Below are 20,267 nucleotides of genomic sequence, written 5' to 3'. Positions count from 1 at the left end.
TTTCAAAACTGATGGTGTCATAAATCGTAAGCCTTTTACCACTGTTTCATGTATTTACTTCTAAAAGGCAAGAGCTGACCGAGTGAAGGCATTTACTAGAGCTGCAGAAAACACAGCTGGATTTATCTTCTCTGAAAAATTGGTCTGTACCCGGCTTTCAGGGAGTGTGGACCTAGTGGTTATCTACGTACTATCCTATGAATTCACACACTCGCGCATGAATACTTCCTCATATATTTGTAAAGGAATTAATATATTCTCACCTAGAAATACTTGAAATTCCAGTCAGTCTCCAGAATACTTGTTTTATTGGTATACTGTAATCATGTACAGTAAGTACATCAATAACTGAGTAAAGGGAAAACAAAAGTAATGTAGTAAAGCGTTATCAAACTCTCAGTGTTGATATAAGAGTTGGTTTGTTGTATCTTCAGCAACAGTAATAACACACTGATTGTTTGAACCCACTGTGGGCAAGTGCCTTAAGCAGGAGGATCCGCTTGTAAAGGCCCGACTTACAAAAAGCAGAATCTGCTTATGAAATGGAAAACAGAAAATAAGGCTGTTAAGCTCCTGGAGAGGTCAAGGCATGACTCTTTCGTGTGTATATATATATATATATGCTTAAAATCATAGAATCATAGGCTGCTAAGGGTTGCAAGGGACCTTAAAGATCATCTGGTTCCAGCCCCCCTGCCATGAGCAGGGACATCTTCCACCAGCCCAAGGTGCTCAGAGCTCCATCCAGCCTGGCCTTGAGCACTGCCAGGGAGGGGGCAGCCACAGCTTCTCTGGGCAACCTGGCCCAGGGCCTCACCACCCTCATGGGGAAGAATTTCTTCCTAATATCTAAATCTGCCCTCTTTTAGTTTGGAGCCTTTCCCCCTTGTCCTATCACTGCACACCCTTGTGAAAAGCCCCTCTCCATCCTTCCTGTCAGCCCCTTCAGGTACTGGCAGCTGCTCTAAGGTCACCCCGCAAGCCTTCTCTTCTCCAGGCTGAACAGCCCCAACACCCTCAGCCTGTCCTCATAGGAGAGGTGCTCCAGCCCTAAACATTGAAATTTAAGCAAAAGCCTCACTTATAACTCAAAGGGAAACTCCACAAACTAGGCACAGGATATCACCAAAGAGACGGTCGTTCTCTTTAGTTGGACACTTGTATTCTCATATTACAATGCAAAATTCTGGGGTTTTTTAACCAGCACTTAAGTATTCAAAAAAGAGAGACTGAGATATGTGAAAAGAAGTACCTGACAGGCTCAGGACATCTAGCACTATGATGATAAGCACTTTTATAAAAAAAAAATCTATAAATATCTGTATCCTATCTGTCACATCATACTACTAGCGAAGCCAGAGACACTTGCACTACTTTGTTTATGAGAACTGGGAGAGTACCAAGTGTCTCAATTCTTGAACCTTAATAATTTAATTCAAAGTTAATATGGAAAATCACGAGCAAAGATCAGACAGCAGACTTACCCTCTTATGAAAAAGCTCACTAAACCAAGACTAGAAATAGTACAACAAGCCTTTACTATGGCTTCTTGAACAAATACACAGATTTATCTTGTACCACTACAGTACCTTCAGCAATTTCATTGTCAGGTCCCATTTTCTGCTTCCTCCATTCTCCCCTTCTCCTGATTCAAAACCATTCCTTTAACACATCATTCCTAATTAGATGATTAGTGCTTGGAAGGGCAGGAGATAAGTCATTTGCATAATTTAATCATAAAAAGAAGTTAAAGATACAGATTTTGCTGTTCGTTTGTACAATTATCTTCACCGGCCTGGGGGCCTGAGATATTAATGTGATTAAACAGTATTTCTGCAAACAGGCAACTGAGTGTCCTCTATTAAAGCAGAGCTGGAGGCAAATGAAAAATTAATTTTAGAAGACAATCAATTTTATTCTACATGACTGTAATAAATAACAGCCCATCTGCAGACAAGTCATTAGGCCCTGGGAGGCTACATGTGTCACAAAGTCTAAATGACATACAAGGCCAAATTTTCCACCAAAACCAGAATGAGTAATAAATAGTCCACCCAATGCCATTCCCTTTCATAAAGTCCATAGGATTTCCCAGAAAAATCAGGTGTATGTGTAAAGTAGTAATAACTGACCACAATTTAATCTTGTAGGTATTCACAAATACAGGTACTTGGTGGTTTACCCTTCATCATGTTTTCAGTCTCAGCTTGAGAAAGATTTAAAGTTTTTCCACCTATATGAGTGAACACCAGTAACAAACAATCCCTTGTATTTTGTGAGACTGCTACTGTTTCGAAACACAGAATCAACAGGCCTGGAACAGAACTAAAGTTTTTTAGATACTAGTCTTCCCAACACTCTACTGAAAAAAATTTCAATTGAACAGTTATAAAAGCATAAACTGATTTTAACATGTCCAAAATCTTGAATTCATAGCTACAAAATATCAAGACTTTTCTAAATTCTACTTGTAAGAATAAATCAAGCATTGACTAAACAGCCAGGATGCTGCCTACGATACTATAAACTTTGTGAAATGTACGTGCTTGTGAAGTACACAGTAATGATCAGGTTTCTACTTATTAAGCTGTCAAGGTACATAACATGTTGTTTACGTTATTCTTTACAAGCAGTCCCCTCCACTTAGAACATTAAATCCCCCACCCTTGATTAAAAATAATCAAGATTGAGCATAAACATATTTCATGTATTTGAGACTCTACATAAGGATTTCTGAATATCAGAAATGTACAACATATGCACAGTAACAAGTTTATAGTAACCATCCTGGAGATGAAAGCTGTAAAAAAGCCTTTTCTTCCCCAACTACAAAAAGTAAATGCCGAACTAGTGTGGTAATTTATAACTCTAGTATCTGGAAATCATGTACAAAAAGCGTTAAATGTCATTGTCAACATTTAATTACAACATGAAGACCTATATTTGCTTACATTGTACACTACTGGTTTTATATCATGCATGAAATTGATTAAAGCTGTTTGCATGTAATTTAATATCTCAATTTTTCAATACTACAGTAGCACAAAGATGCTATGTTTATGTCAAATGAAAAGTTTACTTTTCAATTTGTGTTTTGTTTTTAAATTCAGAATCATTCACGATGGAGTCTGAATCTCAAACCTATGAAAACTTTTCCCGATATCTACTATTTTCATGAAGGTACTATACTTACAAATGTTCTTTCACTATCTTAAACACACACTTTCATTAAATTGTTGGTCCATTTTACCATAAAACCTCAAGCCAGTAACCAGCTGCGTATAGCTTAGGGTATCCCTAATTGTGCTGAGCCAAAAAAAAAAAAAACAAACATATTAAGGTATTTAGTCTCTTTCACACATTGTTCCTATGAAGTAACACAACTCAAAGTAACACACCATTTATACAAATAATCTTGGTTCTGCAGATCATCTGCAGGTAGCAAACAGACAGCTGTAAGCACGTGTGGTAGACCTTTTCCAAAGAAAGCAAATATCTTGACCATGGTGCTGCCAGCAATTTGTAGGTTCAACATTTCTTTTCTAAAAATATTTTTAATATTCACTCAGCCTTTAATACTTCCGAAAGTACTTCAGCTATGAAATTTATGTTAGAGAGTTTAAAGAAAACTGTTAGTAAAGAAAAATTAATGAAGCAACAATTACTTCAACAGCAAGGGAATTGCTTCTCTTTCAAATCAAACCATTTTATACAAAATATTTTATACTTACAACCATTAGTAAACACTTTCCACAATGGGAAAAGCGAAAATTCCTATACAGGTGTGCACAAACACCCAGTAATCCCCTACTGTTGGCAAGAGTCCACCAGGCAATGCAAGCATACATGTATCGACTCTAATGACTTCTGACCCACATAGTGCCTTTCATTAGAATAATTCAAATACACAGAGATTCTTTACCTGAATGTTTTGGAGTTCCACTATGTACTTTATGTTCATTTTCTATATGAGTATATGGACTTAAGAGAGTAATTAAAATCTATCCAAATATGAGATTAGGTAAGTATGTAAGGTATACCACTGATTTCCGAAGGATGCTTTCATTATTCACCTCCAAATTTGCACAAAATATTTCCTAGTGGGGGTCAAAGTGACTTACAGATTAGTTTGTGGGTATGCATTTAGTTCTGATTGCTTTCTGTGCTCCTGATCCAAACCCACCAAAATCAATTGAAAGACTCTAGTTCTGCAACAGTTCCAATGCAGAACTTCATCTGCAATGAGGTCAAAAGGACAAAGCAATCTCCTCCTCCACACGAGATCCAAAGCCTTCATGTTCACTCAGTCTCCTCTACAGCGCTGCATAGAAAGTTTATAGCCAAACATTCTTTAACTGAGTTATTAACACTTAAAATACTTTCAGCGTTAACTCTCCAGTACTTTTTTTTCTTTCCATCCTGTGACTCGGGTCAGTTTCTGACCACCACTACCTTTTAAGACACTCAACAGCATCACTCCAAGCTACACAATGAATTGAACAGAAAGACTGTCTGCTCAAAAAAAAGGGCAGGTTGAAACCAGTGTTTCAGAAAAGGGCATTATGAAAATTCAACAGAAGGAAAAGGAAGCTTCCAGTTTTGCCCACAGTCATGTAACAGAACTAAGCAATCATCCTAAGCACTTAAATAAGTGTTCTTTGCCCACTTACTGTCTGTAGATTTGTTTACTATCACTCAAACTCTCATCACACTAGACATCAAAGGGGATTATTTTGGAAACAGCGTGACATCATCAAATAAACTACTTCATGTGTATAAGGTGCTGAAAAAGACCTTCTAATCAAAAAGCAGAAGAATGAACATCCACGTCAAAAAACCCTCCAACCCAGAAAACCACCTGCCCTGAAAACAGATGTTTGGAGGTTAAAAAATAAATAAATAAATAAATAAAAAAGAGCTTTACAAGTCTGAAGTATAGGCCAGAGGATCTACTACACCCCTGTATCAAAATATGGTCAGGAGTATCTTACGGAACTTTTTAAACTTGAAACAGAACTCAATGACCATTCAACAAAATAAATAAAACCTGCCATTATTGTCTACAATGGAATGCTATTCTTGTATTTTAGTATTGTATTCTTATTGTCAATGAAAGATCAATCTATATGATGGGGAAAACGTGAGGTTGTATAGCCACACAACCACAAATACCTGAAGGCGTCAAAGAGAAATTCCAGGGTGGCAAGGATGGGAGGGGGGATTGTAACTGAAGAATATGCACCGTAATAAATTCTGCAATAAATTCAACATCCTACGCACGCAGCGTGCAGATCCTCAGCTCTCGCAGAAATTCTAACATGCCCTGGTCGTATCAGCCTACTGCACACCCACTACATACAACACATGGCAACTTCAACCTTCCTTGGCCTCCCTTTGCCTGACTGTGCAGGTGCTTAAGGAATGAGTTGTTCAAGCACACTATCTCCAGCCCAGGCCCCCTAAAACTCAAGAATCCCAGACAAACATATTGCATCCGCCAACTCAGCCTCCCTGCTCCTCCTTTCTTCTTGCTGTAAATCAATAACCAATCCTTTTATTAAGAGTTCACACTTTGTGAGACAACTTCACTGTGACCAGCAGCAGGTCGGCGTAAGACGTGGTGTGGACGTTCTTTCGTCTTTCCTTCCTTTCCCTAGCAAGCAGCTGGATGGAGCACCTACTACCACCTAACTTACAAAAAAACCCACATCTCCTCCTGAAATCATCCATCCATCTTAGAACTGAGAGGCACTGGGAGGACAGCTACAATCACACACCTTTTGTAACACACAGGTAGTGGACAACCAGCATCAGCAAGGTTCCTATTTTTGTTTGACTGACAAACATTAGAAAATTGGTTTCACAGAAACAGACAAACGTGCTGTGGGTTAGGAGAAGCCAACGCAACAAGACCTGTCTAATTACACTTACAGATGCAATATAAAACCAAAATTCATTCAGACTCCAAAGTAACACACTATCCAAACCAAACACAGTACTGGTAGAATGAGTCTCTAACCTAGCTAGCTTACAAACTACACTTTGCAGCTTTAAAAACTTTTAAAAAGTTTAAAAAACTTTAAAAAGTTTTTAAACTTTCTGTTTAAAAGCTAAATTTGGAAAAAACAACAAAAATACAGAGCTTATATATCATAAACTTCACATGAATGGATTAAAAAAAAAAAAAAAAAACAAAAAACACTACGTATATCCTGGGAAAAAAAGTTTTTATAAGGTATGTCTGGATCAGAATACATCAGTGTAAGAGCTTGGTCACCTGGCTTACCTTCGTATCTTCATTCAGAGAACCTGAGTTCTTAAAATGTATTTAACAGTCTGCTGCTGTACTCTGAACTACTCTACAATAGTCACTGCATTCTCAATAAAAATGCCTACAATAAATATGTCCAATGTTTTTTTATTTCCATGCCAACATGGATAGAGATTGTCCCAGTATAACAAAGGGTTAAATTTTTCAGTTAGTAAGTTCAAAAGCTAAAATCATAAATCTTTAAGGATGAATAACTAAGAAGAAAGAAAAAATATTTTATTGGAGGACTTCTGGCTGGTGGGGGGAGGCAGTAGAATTTTGAAGAAAGTATATTAAAAAAGGAAGGGTAAGTGAAAGATCAAAACTGCCTCTAGCTTAACACGCAAGAGAAAATTATTTCACGAAATTGGAAGATGGAAACTTTGTTGAGTTCCAGCAGGAAGGAACAGATTTGTTTGAACCAAAAATCAGTTGTGCAACAAGTCAGGCAATTTATAAAAACAGAGCAGAAAGAAATGACGGTGATTACAGTTCTGATTTGAGACAAGAGATCTTAGTTCTACAGTATGACAGAGGATCACCCCACCTTCCTAAACATTTCTGACTGTGAGAGAACGCAAGGTTTGCAGCGTGTTACAGTGACAATTCTGGCCAAACCTCCTCTGAGGGCTCCTTCTAAAAGCCGCGCTGTGGCTGGGAAAGCCGAGAGCAATCCATCGCCCCTTCCACGCCGGTACAGCCCAGAGCCAGAGCAGCACGCTGCTGTGCCACACACACAGAACGCAGCGGGGAGCAAAAGGTACGGTGTATTTAGCAAGTGTCACGACGAGAGCACGAAGGGCACTGACAGATCACTTTGTTCAGTATCTTAGTTCTCTGCAAAACACTCAGAACAACCTTTGTAGCAGGTAAAAGTGATTTCTTAATGATGAGATGCTCAACTCAAGGTACTTTGAGAAGTCACCTATGACTACATGAAGTGCCACATAAAAAAAAAAAAAACCCAAACAGTAAAGCCTTACAAGCCTACAACCCCCCCGCCTTGGATCTACAAATACATATTTTAATAACCAGCTCATGCAACAGAAAAAACACAACACTGACTTTGTTACTTTAGGTCCTGTTTCAGTATTTCTAGTCTGCTGTTTTTTGACTGCCAGCATTTTACCACCTTGGTCTGTTTGGGTATTTTGTTGTTGGTTTTCAGTTTGTTGGGGGTTTTTGTTTGGGGTTTTTTTTTTAACATGTATTTTAAGTCTCATTGTGAAGACCTGACTTTTTTTTCCCTACTTCTGTTTTTCAGTATTATCTCAAAATCTTTTTAGAAAATTGCCCACTTTCAGCACACAATGTTTAAAACATGAGGACAAGAGGCAGCTCGAGACCTGCAGCAGTGAAACGAGGTGCCTTCATCAACTTCACAGAAAACAACAGGGATAATGTTTCACAGACACCGGACATTTTCTGATTAACTGTTATAAAACACTCTATTAGCTATCACATAAAACTTCTACTAGGCAAAAACAACTGTTACATGCGTAAGACAAAGCATAATGCATAATATTTTAAATATACGGATTAGAAGTTCTAAATGACAAACAAAATATTTTTTCTTTAAACTAGCTTGATCTTCTTAATTAGCAGCTCTTAAATTACTGTAACATACAAGTAACTAAATCCCCCTACTGGCACAATGTCTGTGCCAAGAGCTTTTTTGTTTTTTGTTTTTTTAATTACAAATATTCCTTCTCGGCTAGCCGTGGGGAATAAGACAGGTCAGCTCCTCGGCGTACGCATGCAGGATTTCAGGAAACCATCTGTGACACATAGAAAGCACAACCTGAATACGACACGGTTGATTCACAGAGGGTTACGAGAACTCACACCCTGCTCCAGTAAGGACAAACACAATGGCGGAGCATCCGTACTGGCCTGGCTGTGCTTGGGCGACTCATCGGTAGCGCAGTGACCACATGTGTGGCTAGCTGTGACATCTGTTCACAGCTTCAACAACTCCCACATAATCCAGTCATCCCAATGAATGCCAATAAAATCTGTCTTCCACAGCACAGTTACTTCTATACTGTAAACTGGTTGCCCATCCTTGGAAACACTGAAAATCCGACTGGACACAGCTCTGGACAACCAGCTCTAGCTGACCCTGCTTGAGCAGAGGAGTTGGACTAGATGATCCCAAGAGGACGTTGCCAATCTCCACAATTCTGTGATTCTGCAAAACACATTAGATTCAGAACTCCGTACCCATATGGCATAAAATAATTTTGATTAACTTTTAAAGTGTTCTAACTCCACTGTCCATACAGGTTTGGAAACAGGAAAGAAAAATGACTATGTTCTACTGACTGACAGTACCATGAGGGCATCCCAAGCTGAAAGTTCTCTCGCTACAGACTGGACAGAAATAAAATTACATGCTGAGAATGTTACCCACTACTATGAGAAGTATCAAAAAAATTAGAGACTTTTACTAAGGACACCAAGATAGTTCATATAGTCATATAAGTTCATTTAGGAAATTCAGTTCGTGCCTACAGCAAATGAAATTTAAACCAAATTTCTGAATTATTCCAAAGCCTGTCTCTTTATATATACAACATTTTCCAAAAATCAGAACTAATTTCCATGGCTTGGGAGACAGGCTTTGGAATAATCCAGAAATTTAGTTTAAACTGCATTTTATTTATATATATATATATATATATATATATATATATATATATATATATATATGTGAGTGTGTGTACGTATATTACATCAATCAATGTGTGTGTGTATATATATTACACAAATCCCACAATAAAACTAACTTCCACTTTTATTTATAGGGTAGCCGAAATGTGTTATCCAATATAACATGAAAACTGTGATGTGACAGGAGCCTATGGCTGGGAACAACAGTGAGGAAGATTAATACCAGTGAGTGCAAAACGATGTGGAAAAATAGTATTGAGATTCTTTCAACTAAAAACCAGAGCTACCTTTGCTCAAAGCACTATTAGGACTTGAAGGGTTCATCCTACCAGAGCAAAAAAAAAAAAAAAAAAAAAAAAAAAGTAGAGGCGGCGCTCAAAAGAGTAAGCACAACCTTCTGGCATGAAGAACATCTCTGCTTCTTAGCACAGGAAACCCTTAATGCATCTATCAGGTTGAGTCTTGAATGGAATAACTGAAAGTGCACTGATGATGCAAAGCATGACATATTTCAGTACATTCCACTCATAAAGAGACTAGACTGCACATACTTTTAGACCAAATAAAATAGGAAACATCTCGATTCTAAAAATACACTTTTCGCCCAAAGCCCCCAAAGCAATTTCTCCTTTGTGTTTACCTATTTAACCATCAGGTATTCAAGTAAAATCACCTATTGTATAGGAAGAATGCAATAAAAAAAAAAAATTTAATTTTTTACAGGAGGACCTCAAAATTCTAGGTCTACCCTACACTTTGTATGTCACATGTAACTACAGCTAGCGTGGAGGGCAACTGAACTTGTGAACTGAAGTGGAAAAAGATTTTAAAGTATTTAAGATTTTCACCTGATTCACTGGTACGATACATGACAGAAGATACCTAGCTCAAGAAGGACAGAAAAGTAGCTGAATTGGTATGAAAAATCTGAAAGAATGCATATTAAAGATCTTTTCAATACTTTGATTCCTATTGTATATTATAAAATACATTTCATTTCAGTACTTCGGTGTCTATGTGCCAAACCCTTAACTAATACTGTCACTAGAAACCTTCAATTAATGACAATATTAATGGAGCTTTATGTAGCGCAGATAAGAGAACACATGCACAATATAGCTAGATACCTCAAGTTTTACACATTACTAGTAAAAAGCCCATTAATAAAGAATTATCCAATAAAAGCACTGTTTGTGATGGCATTACCATACTGTTTAGTACAAGTAAAAAGAGCCTCCCTCCTAAATAACTACTAAATGCTTAGGGTTCTAACATATTGCTGCAAGCTATAATGGTTATAACTGTTAATCCAATACACCTTTTATACAAACCCATAAACACACGAGTGGAAAAATAGCACAGATGTTCATCTCTAATGCAATTTCCATTCAATTTCCTAAGTGCAGTCCCTGTGTGCAAACTAGCTTAACGTTATGTTTAGCTTGCAAATTCTTTTAATAAATAATGAATGCAATAAAACTGGTAGATCAATGGCAAGCTGAGAAATCATAAAAAAAGCCTTTTGTGCTCATGCTGTTGCCGATTTCAAACTTTAATCCAGAGACGGATCAATACTACTTTTTCTTTTTAACCCATCACATAAATAGCAGATAGACTAGATGTAGGTTAAATGCTGTTACCAGATATCAATTTCCAGAAACTTGATAAGATCAGACACAACTGCAATCGAACATTTTATACCTTAACATATATACAACAATATACACTGCTAAACATTATACTTTAAGCCACTGTACAGTAATTTGTTTTGGTTCTTACTTTTTGGGGAAGTGGTATTTGTAACCGAGTCAAAAAAGGCTCTGACACAATACATTTTAATGAGCAAAATGGGCTTAGCAGGTCAAGATGTACTGACAAGGAAATACAATCTCCCCACACTTGCTAGTGACAATAAACTTTATACGCACACACAAACCAGCAACATAGCTGTGCTACCAAAAAGAGAGGAAAGCAAAGAAATTTATGTTTTACAGGATTCGGATATTGGAACCTTCTGGGGCAGGCATCAAAGTACGTTAGTTAATAAGTATCGGTGTTTCTTATAGGTTGCGGAACAGGGGGAGAGAGGAAACCCTATTACTAAGTCACTTTGGATAACCATACTTTACCAAGAGGGAACAAAGATCAAAAGCGTGCAGCCCCAAAGGACAGTTCTAATATCAAGCAGGATAAATCTAAATCACTAAGAATCACTACTAACTAATGTACTTTCCTTGGTAATGCACATTTAATTGTAACAGATAAAAATCTTGCCTTAGCTGTCACCAAAGGAACATGTCACGGACGGCAGTAACTCTGAAGTCTCCTCATCACGTTTGGTTTTGCTATTAGTATTGTTTACATAAACAATCATTAGAATGCTGCATTTCACCTGCCAGGTTTTGTTACACTGATAATCACTTGAAGAACTTCTAACAAACTCGATGGGAACTTTCTAGGTATTTTAAAGTAAGGATTTGGATCATTTTGTTCACAACTTGAGAAAATCCAAATTATCATTTCTGGAACAGACACAGAAAAGATTACAAATCCTACATCCAGCAAGGACAAGATCAGACCCAAAAATGCAGTACCTGTTTGAAAACACCATACACATGGAATTCTTTCAACTTCAGGTTTTAAGTAAGTATGTTCCACCTGGGAGACGAGAAGGGCTCAGATCCTAGAAACATTTATACGGTCTTTGCCCTCACTCTGGCAAACTTCCACTGGCATGAAAGGGAGGTTCACCTCCACAAAGTCAAAACAGGGACTTTACAGCCCAGATTTCAACACCTTTTTAATATTGATACTGACAAACAGCTCTTACACAACGCAAATTCCAGCCCGTAAGTAACAAAATAAACAACACACAATTCTTTAAAAACATCTCAGAACACGGATTTTAAATATTTTCTGCAAAATTACCAGAGTAGGTAGACAGGAGTTTCTCAGTCTAAGGCCACTGCCACACAACAAAACATGATTTCTAATTCAGTGATTTTTGCTGTGCTCCTCAGTTCTACCAAAGATTTTCTTCACCTGCCTTTTAAAACAAATGCACACACACAAACAGCGGCGGTGTGTCCAACCACAGCCCCAGTGTGAGAATAATTTCCCATCTACAGAGCTGGTCTCTTCTGGAGCCTTTCTAAGTATAATGCTATTGCCACACAATTGATATATTGGTGAAAGAAAGGCAAATATAACAATGCTAAAGCTTAAACTCATTTGAATAAACTGTGAATTTCTATTACATATATTGTTTCCTTTATCAAATTGGAACTACTGGAGCAAGAATACCAAGAATGCCAACATAAATCCAGATCTGTTACAGCCAGTTTCTCCAATTTATTCTCAGGAGCCTTAATGACAAGAAGTCAAAGTTCTTCTGTTTGGGAGAGAGATTAAGAAAAGGAACATTTGCGATAATTTTTAACGTTACAATAAAGCGCCACAGAGAAAGAGATCAAGTTAAACAAAATGTTTGAAGCAAATCACAAAATACTATTTTATCTCCTAAGAAAAACAAGGAAGACCACAAGTAGTTTAATAAACACTACAGAATAACAGCTTATAAAATCTGTGCGCAGCCTAGGTAGGAAGTAGATCTTCATTATTCATGGCAGAGTACTTTATACTTTGTGCAACCTTTTCCAGAATTTAAAATGGTTCCACACATTCCAGCCTCTTTTATGACTTGTGTTCCACAGGTTCTGCTCCAAGATAATGGATACCAGACTACACATATTAGAAATTAACGGCAATCGACAACTTTTCTAACATATCTGGCACTAAACGGTAAATAGTAGCAGAAACACAATGAACAAGTACTCCTATTTTAAATCTAACCGGTGTTGATTCCAGACACATCTAAAAGAAAATTATTAATAAGAATTAAAAAAAAAAAGAAAAAAACTTACTTCAGCCTGTAATCAATTTGGACACAACGATATTCTATTTATAGCAACACTTTTAACATGTCCTAGTCTTATATTATTTATTCGGATCATTCCTATTACAATGAAATATTAATGTTGAGAAAGTGGTTACTCTATTAAGGAGCTATCCTATGTTTAGATTTTAATATTGATCTCCCCTATTTTGGAATAATTAATCAATCTGTATGAAACTGTATTTGTCTGACTTTGTGTTGTAATGCGGTCAGAAGTTTAGCATCTTCCCTACAACAATGCCATGATTAAATTTATATTTTGACCTATTCCTAAAGGCAATTTAGTTATTCCAACAGAAGGGGGAAAAGGGGATACCGCCACTTTAAAAGCTTCAATCTCTTTGACATTGCTGGCAGTGTATGGGAACATTAATGCATCTGTCATGATAACAAGCTAAGAATAACATCTAGACATCAAACCGAGCAGAGAATCCATCTGAAGTGATTCATTCAGATCTGTCTCATTGATTTATTAAACACAGGGCAACATCTGCAGCCTCACAGAGCCGCCTGGCAAAATTAATGCAAGATCAATTCAAATGGAAAAAAGTGCAAAAGAGATAAATCAAAACACAATTTGCATGCAGTTCCACAATCAGGCTTATTGGGTGCAAATGCTCAATTTCCCTCCCAAAGCAAATGAGTTTAAATGTTGTTTTATCTTTGCAGAATTGTGTGATTTGAAGTGACAGTGAAGAGTTCTGCAGGTTGAAATGGTGAAAAGAAAAAAAGGAGAAGAAATGCTTGCAAAGACCTTTTGAATATGCAATAAGAATATCATTAATACCTAATTGTTTAGCTTTTTTGTCTTTGCTACAAAAACACAGTATTTTTCAGTTGTAGAAGTCTCAGTAGAAAATTACATATGTATTATGCATATACACATGCAGGAAACATACAAATACTCCATTTTGGAGGAAAAGCATGTTACACTTCAAATGGGAAGCTCTATTGCTATGAAAAAAGAAGGGAATTTTAATCAAGGCTTCTCCAGAATAGATATGCTTCTGATGAAAATACTCCAGTATTTTAGTAGTTCTGAACAAGCATAGACTTTCAAGATGTCCAAAAAGAAAGAGTGATTTTTCCAAAAGTATAATTAATCTGCTCAGAAAGTAGAAAAAATCCTTTCTGCATCTCTAGCAGAATCCACTATGCTAGTGATCTCTCTCGAGAACATTTTAAGCAAGTTTCCTCTCCAAGGAAGAAAAGGAAACCCAGAAACTGATCGTTTGTTTTTATTTTAGCATGCTACCACCTCCGAAACTGACAAGTTTTGGCCAATTCTGAATGCATACTAAATATTTGCTTAGTCAAAGAAGTTTATATAATCAGATGTTCACACTTAAAATCAATATACAAGGAAGCTCTGTGCAGTGCTACATGACTGGATTGCTTTAATTATAATCTTGACATCATTCTCCTAATAAAAGACAGAGTATTGCTGACTATAGGGTAGCTTTTAATAGACAACATGACTAGACCCTCATTATCTCATAAAATAAAATGTCTGCATTTACTGCTTAAATTCATCTGCAAAGCCTTTTATTGTTTGTGAACAGCCAGAGTAATACAAACTATTAGCTTAACTGGATACTTTAAATTACAAAAAACAGGCCGTGTACTGAAGTGCTGTTTTCTGGGAAGTATTCTTACTATTCACTGAATAGCTCAGACCAACACTGTGCTTTTTCAGTAGCCAACAGCATCCATCAAATACAGAAACCCTACAGAATATCTTATAGCCATAATCATGTAATCCTAATTTTAAGGACCGATGTATTTACCATCATAAAAATATTCTCACTGCAGTTTTAAATTGCATTTTTAAATACAACCTCATTACAGTTTTCTACTTCGAGTAAACGTTCTGCTTCACTACTAAAATTAAGCACAGGTCCATAATATAAGTAATCTTCTACAATATCACTAATTAGCAACTAAATTTTGTAAATACGTTGTACTCACTAGTCACTTGAAGACGTTACCTGTAATGAAATGAACAGTTAGTTTCATTTTACAAACCTTGCTTCCCAATTAGATTACATGACGACGGCTAACGACAATCAAGGTTAGGAACATTTTGTTTACATGTGAACCAAAATTATACGTGTACTGTTTAAAAAAATGCAAAGGTCAAAGATGCTAGATATAGGTAACTAGCGTCACATACACAGAACAAACATACAAACAACTTTCACTTACACATATATTTCTCTGCAGCTCTTATGAGCTCTGTACACAAGCTCAACTAAAAAAAATGCAATGGAATAAGCAAAAGAAGTAGAATTTCTCTTTTATTCAATTCTATGTAATTGATGGTTCACATTCCAATTAAAAAAAAAATTAAAAGTGTACACTACCATAAGACATGTTGACTTTAAAAAGTAAACTAACACTGAAAACAATGACAGCCAGCGTTTCTTAACGCTTTTTCTGGCAGCTCTTGAGTTTAATGAAGTATTTCTACAGTATTTAAATATATGTAAGTCTCTATGAATTAAATATATATATATATAAGCAACATATGATATTCCAAGTTGAAAGTAATGCTCGAATCATGCAGTGGAACAATACATATCAAAGGGTTTGCTTCTAAAAGATCACATTTTTTCAAGACTTCAGTTCCCAGGTACAGAACCTAAATGCTGCACGTATAGCTGTAACTGTTCTACCGTGTTTTTATTTGTTTGGTACCATGCACCGCAGTGGTTCCCAGGTCACTTCACAGCAAACAAAAATTAGATCACTCATTTATTTAGCTATTTTTATCCAATGTTCTCTCCCATTAAGTATGGGCTGTTCAAGGAAAAAAAAAAATCTGCAAATAAAACAACATACTAAGCATTCGATTAGCATGCTGGAGTACCATTAACACTGTTAAGTCACACTACTTTAGAAAAGTTTCATACGTGCTGATAACACTTATCATGCGTTATACCTGAAACCGTGAATGCAAAATACACGGGTACCAGTAGGTTGGTTGAACCAGTGGCATTTTCAAGAGATGTAAACAAAGATTGAGCAATGTTTCAGGAACCATAAACAGATCTGCTGTTTACTCCGGAACAGGTAAAAATAGTGTTTTCATAACTAGGCATGGAGAGCTTGTGCTCACACACGTGTTGAATGTACTGTCTGAGCCGAGAGCTTCGACTCCATTCAGACGCGTTTCTGCCCTATTAAATCCCCCCTCAACGGTGCTCTTGCCTTATCTTCAGCCTTTCACCAGGTCTTCGTTCCACTGACTGCTCCTTTCAGACCCTCTCAGAGCATCACTCGGCTCCTAACTTACAGCTCCCCTGGCCTCTCTTCTCAGCTGCTCCTTGCATCACTTATTCCCTTGCCCTACCACGGCCATAAGTCTTTGTCAAAGGAAAAACAAAAAAAAAGTCAGTCAAGAAACACAAGTTTCAAACATTTAACGCTTCAGCATTTCTTGATCTTAAATCTTTGGTTGTAAGACAGCAGAAATCATCAGCTGGCATCTAAAGGCTCTATCATCAAATCAGATCCTGCACTTCCCTTAGGAAAAACTTTGGCACAGAGATTAAAAAGACGTTATTTCTGTAACGGTCGGCTTTCATGCTAGATGTGTCTCAGAGAAGCACGTCAAATGTGCCCCTCCGTGATTAAGATAAATTTTAATTCATTAAGTTTATTCAAATACCTTCGTCTCAGCCCTCACCTCACGTTAATAAGGCAGCAGTGGTGATGTCACAGGGGTGCACGACACCGACGCGAACAGGCAGGGGGGGAAGGCGTTACAGAACCAGAGCACGAGCAAGAGGAAAAAGCAGACACTTCAAACCAACGGGTCGAGGAAGGGAACGCACGCATCTCTGTAACGTCACCTTTAACATAAAGTAATTTGAAACAGAAGAAATACTGCTACTCAGGAACGGGCACCGGCTCTGCCCCCGCCCCAGCTCACAGCAGCGAGAACAGGATCAGGCCCCAAATTTGCGCTATTAAAAAAGAACCAAAAACCAAACCACCCTCCCAAGAGGCTCCGTGCCGGGCAGTTACAGTGACACCAAACCCACGCTGCTGCACACTGTCACGCCGCGACTCAGGCACCGCGCTCGAAGCTCCCCGACACAGCCTCCGTGAGGAAAGTTTCCTCGCAGGCAGCCGGCGGGAGCAGGCTGAGACGCGAACGCCGTCCCCGGAGGAGCCTCACGACCCGCCCCGCGCGGGAGCGCCATCTCCGAGCACCCCCCGCCGCCCCGCACCGCACCGCGCGGGTGCCTGCGCTCAGCGGGTCGTTACCGCTTCCCGCGGGAGCGGCCCCGAGGCCACCAGCCGGGATTACGGCCCCCGGGCAGCAAGGGCCCAGCAGGGAGCTCCCACGGACGCCAACCCGCTCAGGGCCGAGCGCTGCCAGCCCGCCGGGGCTCCGCGCCCGCGCCGGACCTCTCCCCCGCCCGACCTCAAATCATCCCGCAACGACACCGCGAACCGCCCGTCGTCCCCCGCCCCCCGCGGGCATCTGCCGCCCGCCCTCCCGGCGGCAAGGAGTCCTGAGGAGAACTGAAACTTTCAGCGGGAGGGAAAATTTTTAAAAATTTAAAAATAATCACGGAGTAAAGTTTTGGGTTCTTTTTTTTTTTTTTTCCTTCAGGAGCGTCTGCGGGAACTACCAGGGGAAAAGTTTGCAGAGCGGCGCGGGGAACCGCCCCGCGGTCCCAGCCGGCTGGGGCACCCCTCCCGCACCGCCCCTCAGCCCCGCTCCCCGGCAGCGCCCGGCCCCGGCCCGCCGCGCCCCTCACAGCCCGCGCCCAGAGCGCAGCGGCCGGGACCCCCCACCCCGCGCGAGAGCCAAGTTTCGCGGCTCACCTGGCGTTGGTGCAGTCGTTGTACAAAGTTTCGAAGTCCTTCCTGGTGATGAGCTTGCAGCGGTTGACGCCGGGCTGGATGGCCCCCAGCCCGCGCAGGATGCGGACCTGCTCCACCGTGCACACCACGGGCGATATATCCAGGCGCTTCAGCTTGGTGTAGACCGTGTGCAGCCCCCCCACCAGGTGCTTCAGGAAGAGGTCGAAGACCTGCGGCAGGCAGATCAGCTCCTGCCCCTCCACCAGGAACGACGCCACCTTCACCCCGTGCAGGTCGACCATCTTACACTCGTTGCCGCCGCCCCCGCCGCCGCCGCCCCCCGCGCCGGCCCCGCCGCCGCCGCCGGAGAGGAAACTGTTGACGAGGCTGTTGGTGAGGCGCGGGGACTCGGCGGGGCTGGAGTACAGCGGGTCCGCCCGGAACAAGCCCGCCGAACCCCCCGCGCCGCCGCTGGAAGTTGCGGCGATGACGGGAGGCGCGGAGACAGCCATGGCCAGCCCGGCTCCCCGCCGCGGCACCGCACGGATCCCCTCAGCCGCTCTCGCCGCGCTCTTTGCGGTACTACTAAAAACAGAGCCGCGCGCCCGCCCTCCCGCACGCAGCGGCCGCCGCCAGCCGCGCGCCCAGACCCCTCCCCAGCACCGCCCGGGGTGGAGGGGGTGGGGTGAATGACAGCGCCCTCCAGCCAATGCGCCCCGCCCGCCTCCGGCGCGGCCTCGGCGAGTGGCTGCCGGGCGGAGGGGCGGGGCAGCGCCGGCCGCAGCACCTGGGCCGCGGGGCGTGAGGCGGCCGGGCTGGGTCGGGGCTGGCGGCGGTGTGAGGCGAGCGCCGAGCTCCTGGGTCGGCCTGTGAGGAGAGGCCGCCCGGTTCCCGCCGCGCCCCGGCTCTCGGAAACTTCCTCTCTGCGCCGCGGGGTAGGAAAGTTTCGGTGGGGTCTGCCTGGGCCGTGAGGGGATCCCGCGGGGCCGGCGCTCTGAGGGAGAGGAGGAGGCGAAGGCTGGGGCAGGCCCCCTCGCCCGGGGAGTTTGAGCGGTCGCTGCGCTCCGGTACCTTCCTGAGAGTTCAAACACCTGTGCCCTGCCGCAGCCGAGAGAAATTGGGAGGGAGGGCAGCAGTGCGGATCTCCGTTAGGTAGATAACACATCCGACTTTCCTTGCTGAGAGGCCGCCGAGGCGCGGCTGCTCTCTCCGGCGGAGCGGGGGCAGTGGCAGGGCTTGGCCAGCGATGCGAAGCCCCTCCGGAGAAGGGAGCGTGTGCCGCGGAGGGAGGCTGGGGCAGGGCTGGAAGCTGGCGATCAGCCCCAAGAAGCAAAGCCCCTGCTCGGGAGGTCTGGTGTGTAATCGCTTGAAATTTCCAGATAGGAGTGCAGCATCAGTTGTGTTTTAGATACAATGGCATCGGTCCTCTCCCCACGCCTGAGTGTAAGGCAGCCTCCAGAAGCACCGCATGGTACCTCGTTCACTTGTGAAAAAGTAAGACCCAGCGGTCCTGGGAACCAGACGCGTCCCGTGTGCCCTTCACCTGAACCAGGTCAGTTGACACAAGAACTGCTGAGCTTTGTGCGTCCCTGCTCCCTGAACAAGTGGACCTGAAAGATGGTCAGGCAAATCTCATGTGACGGAGTGGAGTCTGACAGATACCCCCCAGCAGCAGCCAGGACACACTCACTAGATCGGCTATTTGCTTCTTACCTTCTCCCAGTGTACTTATATCACATCTCTTTTCCCAGCCTCCTCCCTTTCTTCCTTTGTATCAACGTCCTCTTTTCCTGTTTGCTTCCACTTTTTTTCAGTCTTCTTTTATCTTTCTCTCCTTCCTAGTCCTTTAACTTCTCCCCCCCTCCCTTTTTTTAGCTTCCCACAAAAGCATTCAGTAAACAAAGCAAGCAGAAAATTCTAAACAAAACTTTTCAAGTGGATACCAAACAAGCAATACCAACAGAGCATTTCAACTATTTCCATGGCTGCGCTGCTAGTGTATGCCACCTTCTCCTTCCTTTTGTTAAGCTTGCTTATTTAGGCACCCTTTCTGCAAAGTTTAGTATTTTTGCATTATGAGTAATCCTGGTTTAGATGAGAGGAGATGACTGTATGCTAACTAAATTGCTGTGTTTGTTAACTTAAATGATCTAAATTACACTCTGGAGGAACCTCGCTTTCTCTCCATCAATTTTATGTGTGTTTGAACAAGACTAGCCACGTGTTTTAGGTCCCTAGCCTAGCTGCCTAAAACTAAGGCAGAATTTTCACATAAGCAAGGTTAAATTAATACCTTTCAGAAATATGACCGCTAGGTCATATTTCTGAAACTAGTTCATCTGGGATCGGAAGGTTAGTTTGGAAGCTCTGTGGGGCAGGGGCTATTGACTTTGGCAAAGTGTTTAGTACAATTGGGCCCTGAACTCATCTGAGATTTTTACATATTGGAAATGATAGAAATAACAAATAACTGACTTCAAATAGAAACTTTGGGGTTTAATTTACTGGACA

The 20,267-nt window shown here is 41.2% G+C and overlaps 1 protein-coding gene across 3 annotated transcripts in view; it reads right to left on the bottom strand.

Annotated features, from left to right (window-relative positions):
* DACH2 (dachshund family transcription factor 2) overlaps nucleotides 1–18,396 on the bottom strand; it is a 315,305-nt gene extending 296,909 nt beyond the window's left edge. For all 3 annotated transcript variants that reach the window (XM_075435512.1, XM_075435511.1, XM_075435513.1), the window contains exon 1: nucleotides 17,778–18,396. In XM_075435512.1, coding sequence (XP_075291627.1) covers nucleotides 17,778–18,268 — 491 coding nt within the window. In that variant the 5' untranslated portion in view covers nucleotides 18,269–18,396. The remainder of the gene's footprint in view (nucleotides 1–17,777) is intronic.
* Nucleotides 18,397–20,267: the final 1,871 nt, after the last annotated feature.

This window comes from Opisthocomus hoazin, chromosome 14 (assembly GCF_030867145.1).
Source record: "Opisthocomus hoazin isolate bOpiHoa1 chromosome 14, bOpiHoa1.hap1, whole genome shotgun sequence".
NCBI classification, from domain to species: domain Eukaryota; kingdom Metazoa; phylum Chordata; class Aves; order Opisthocomiformes; family Opisthocomidae; genus Opisthocomus; species Opisthocomus hoazin.
This window is presented reverse-complemented; position numbering and strand designations above follow the sequence as displayed.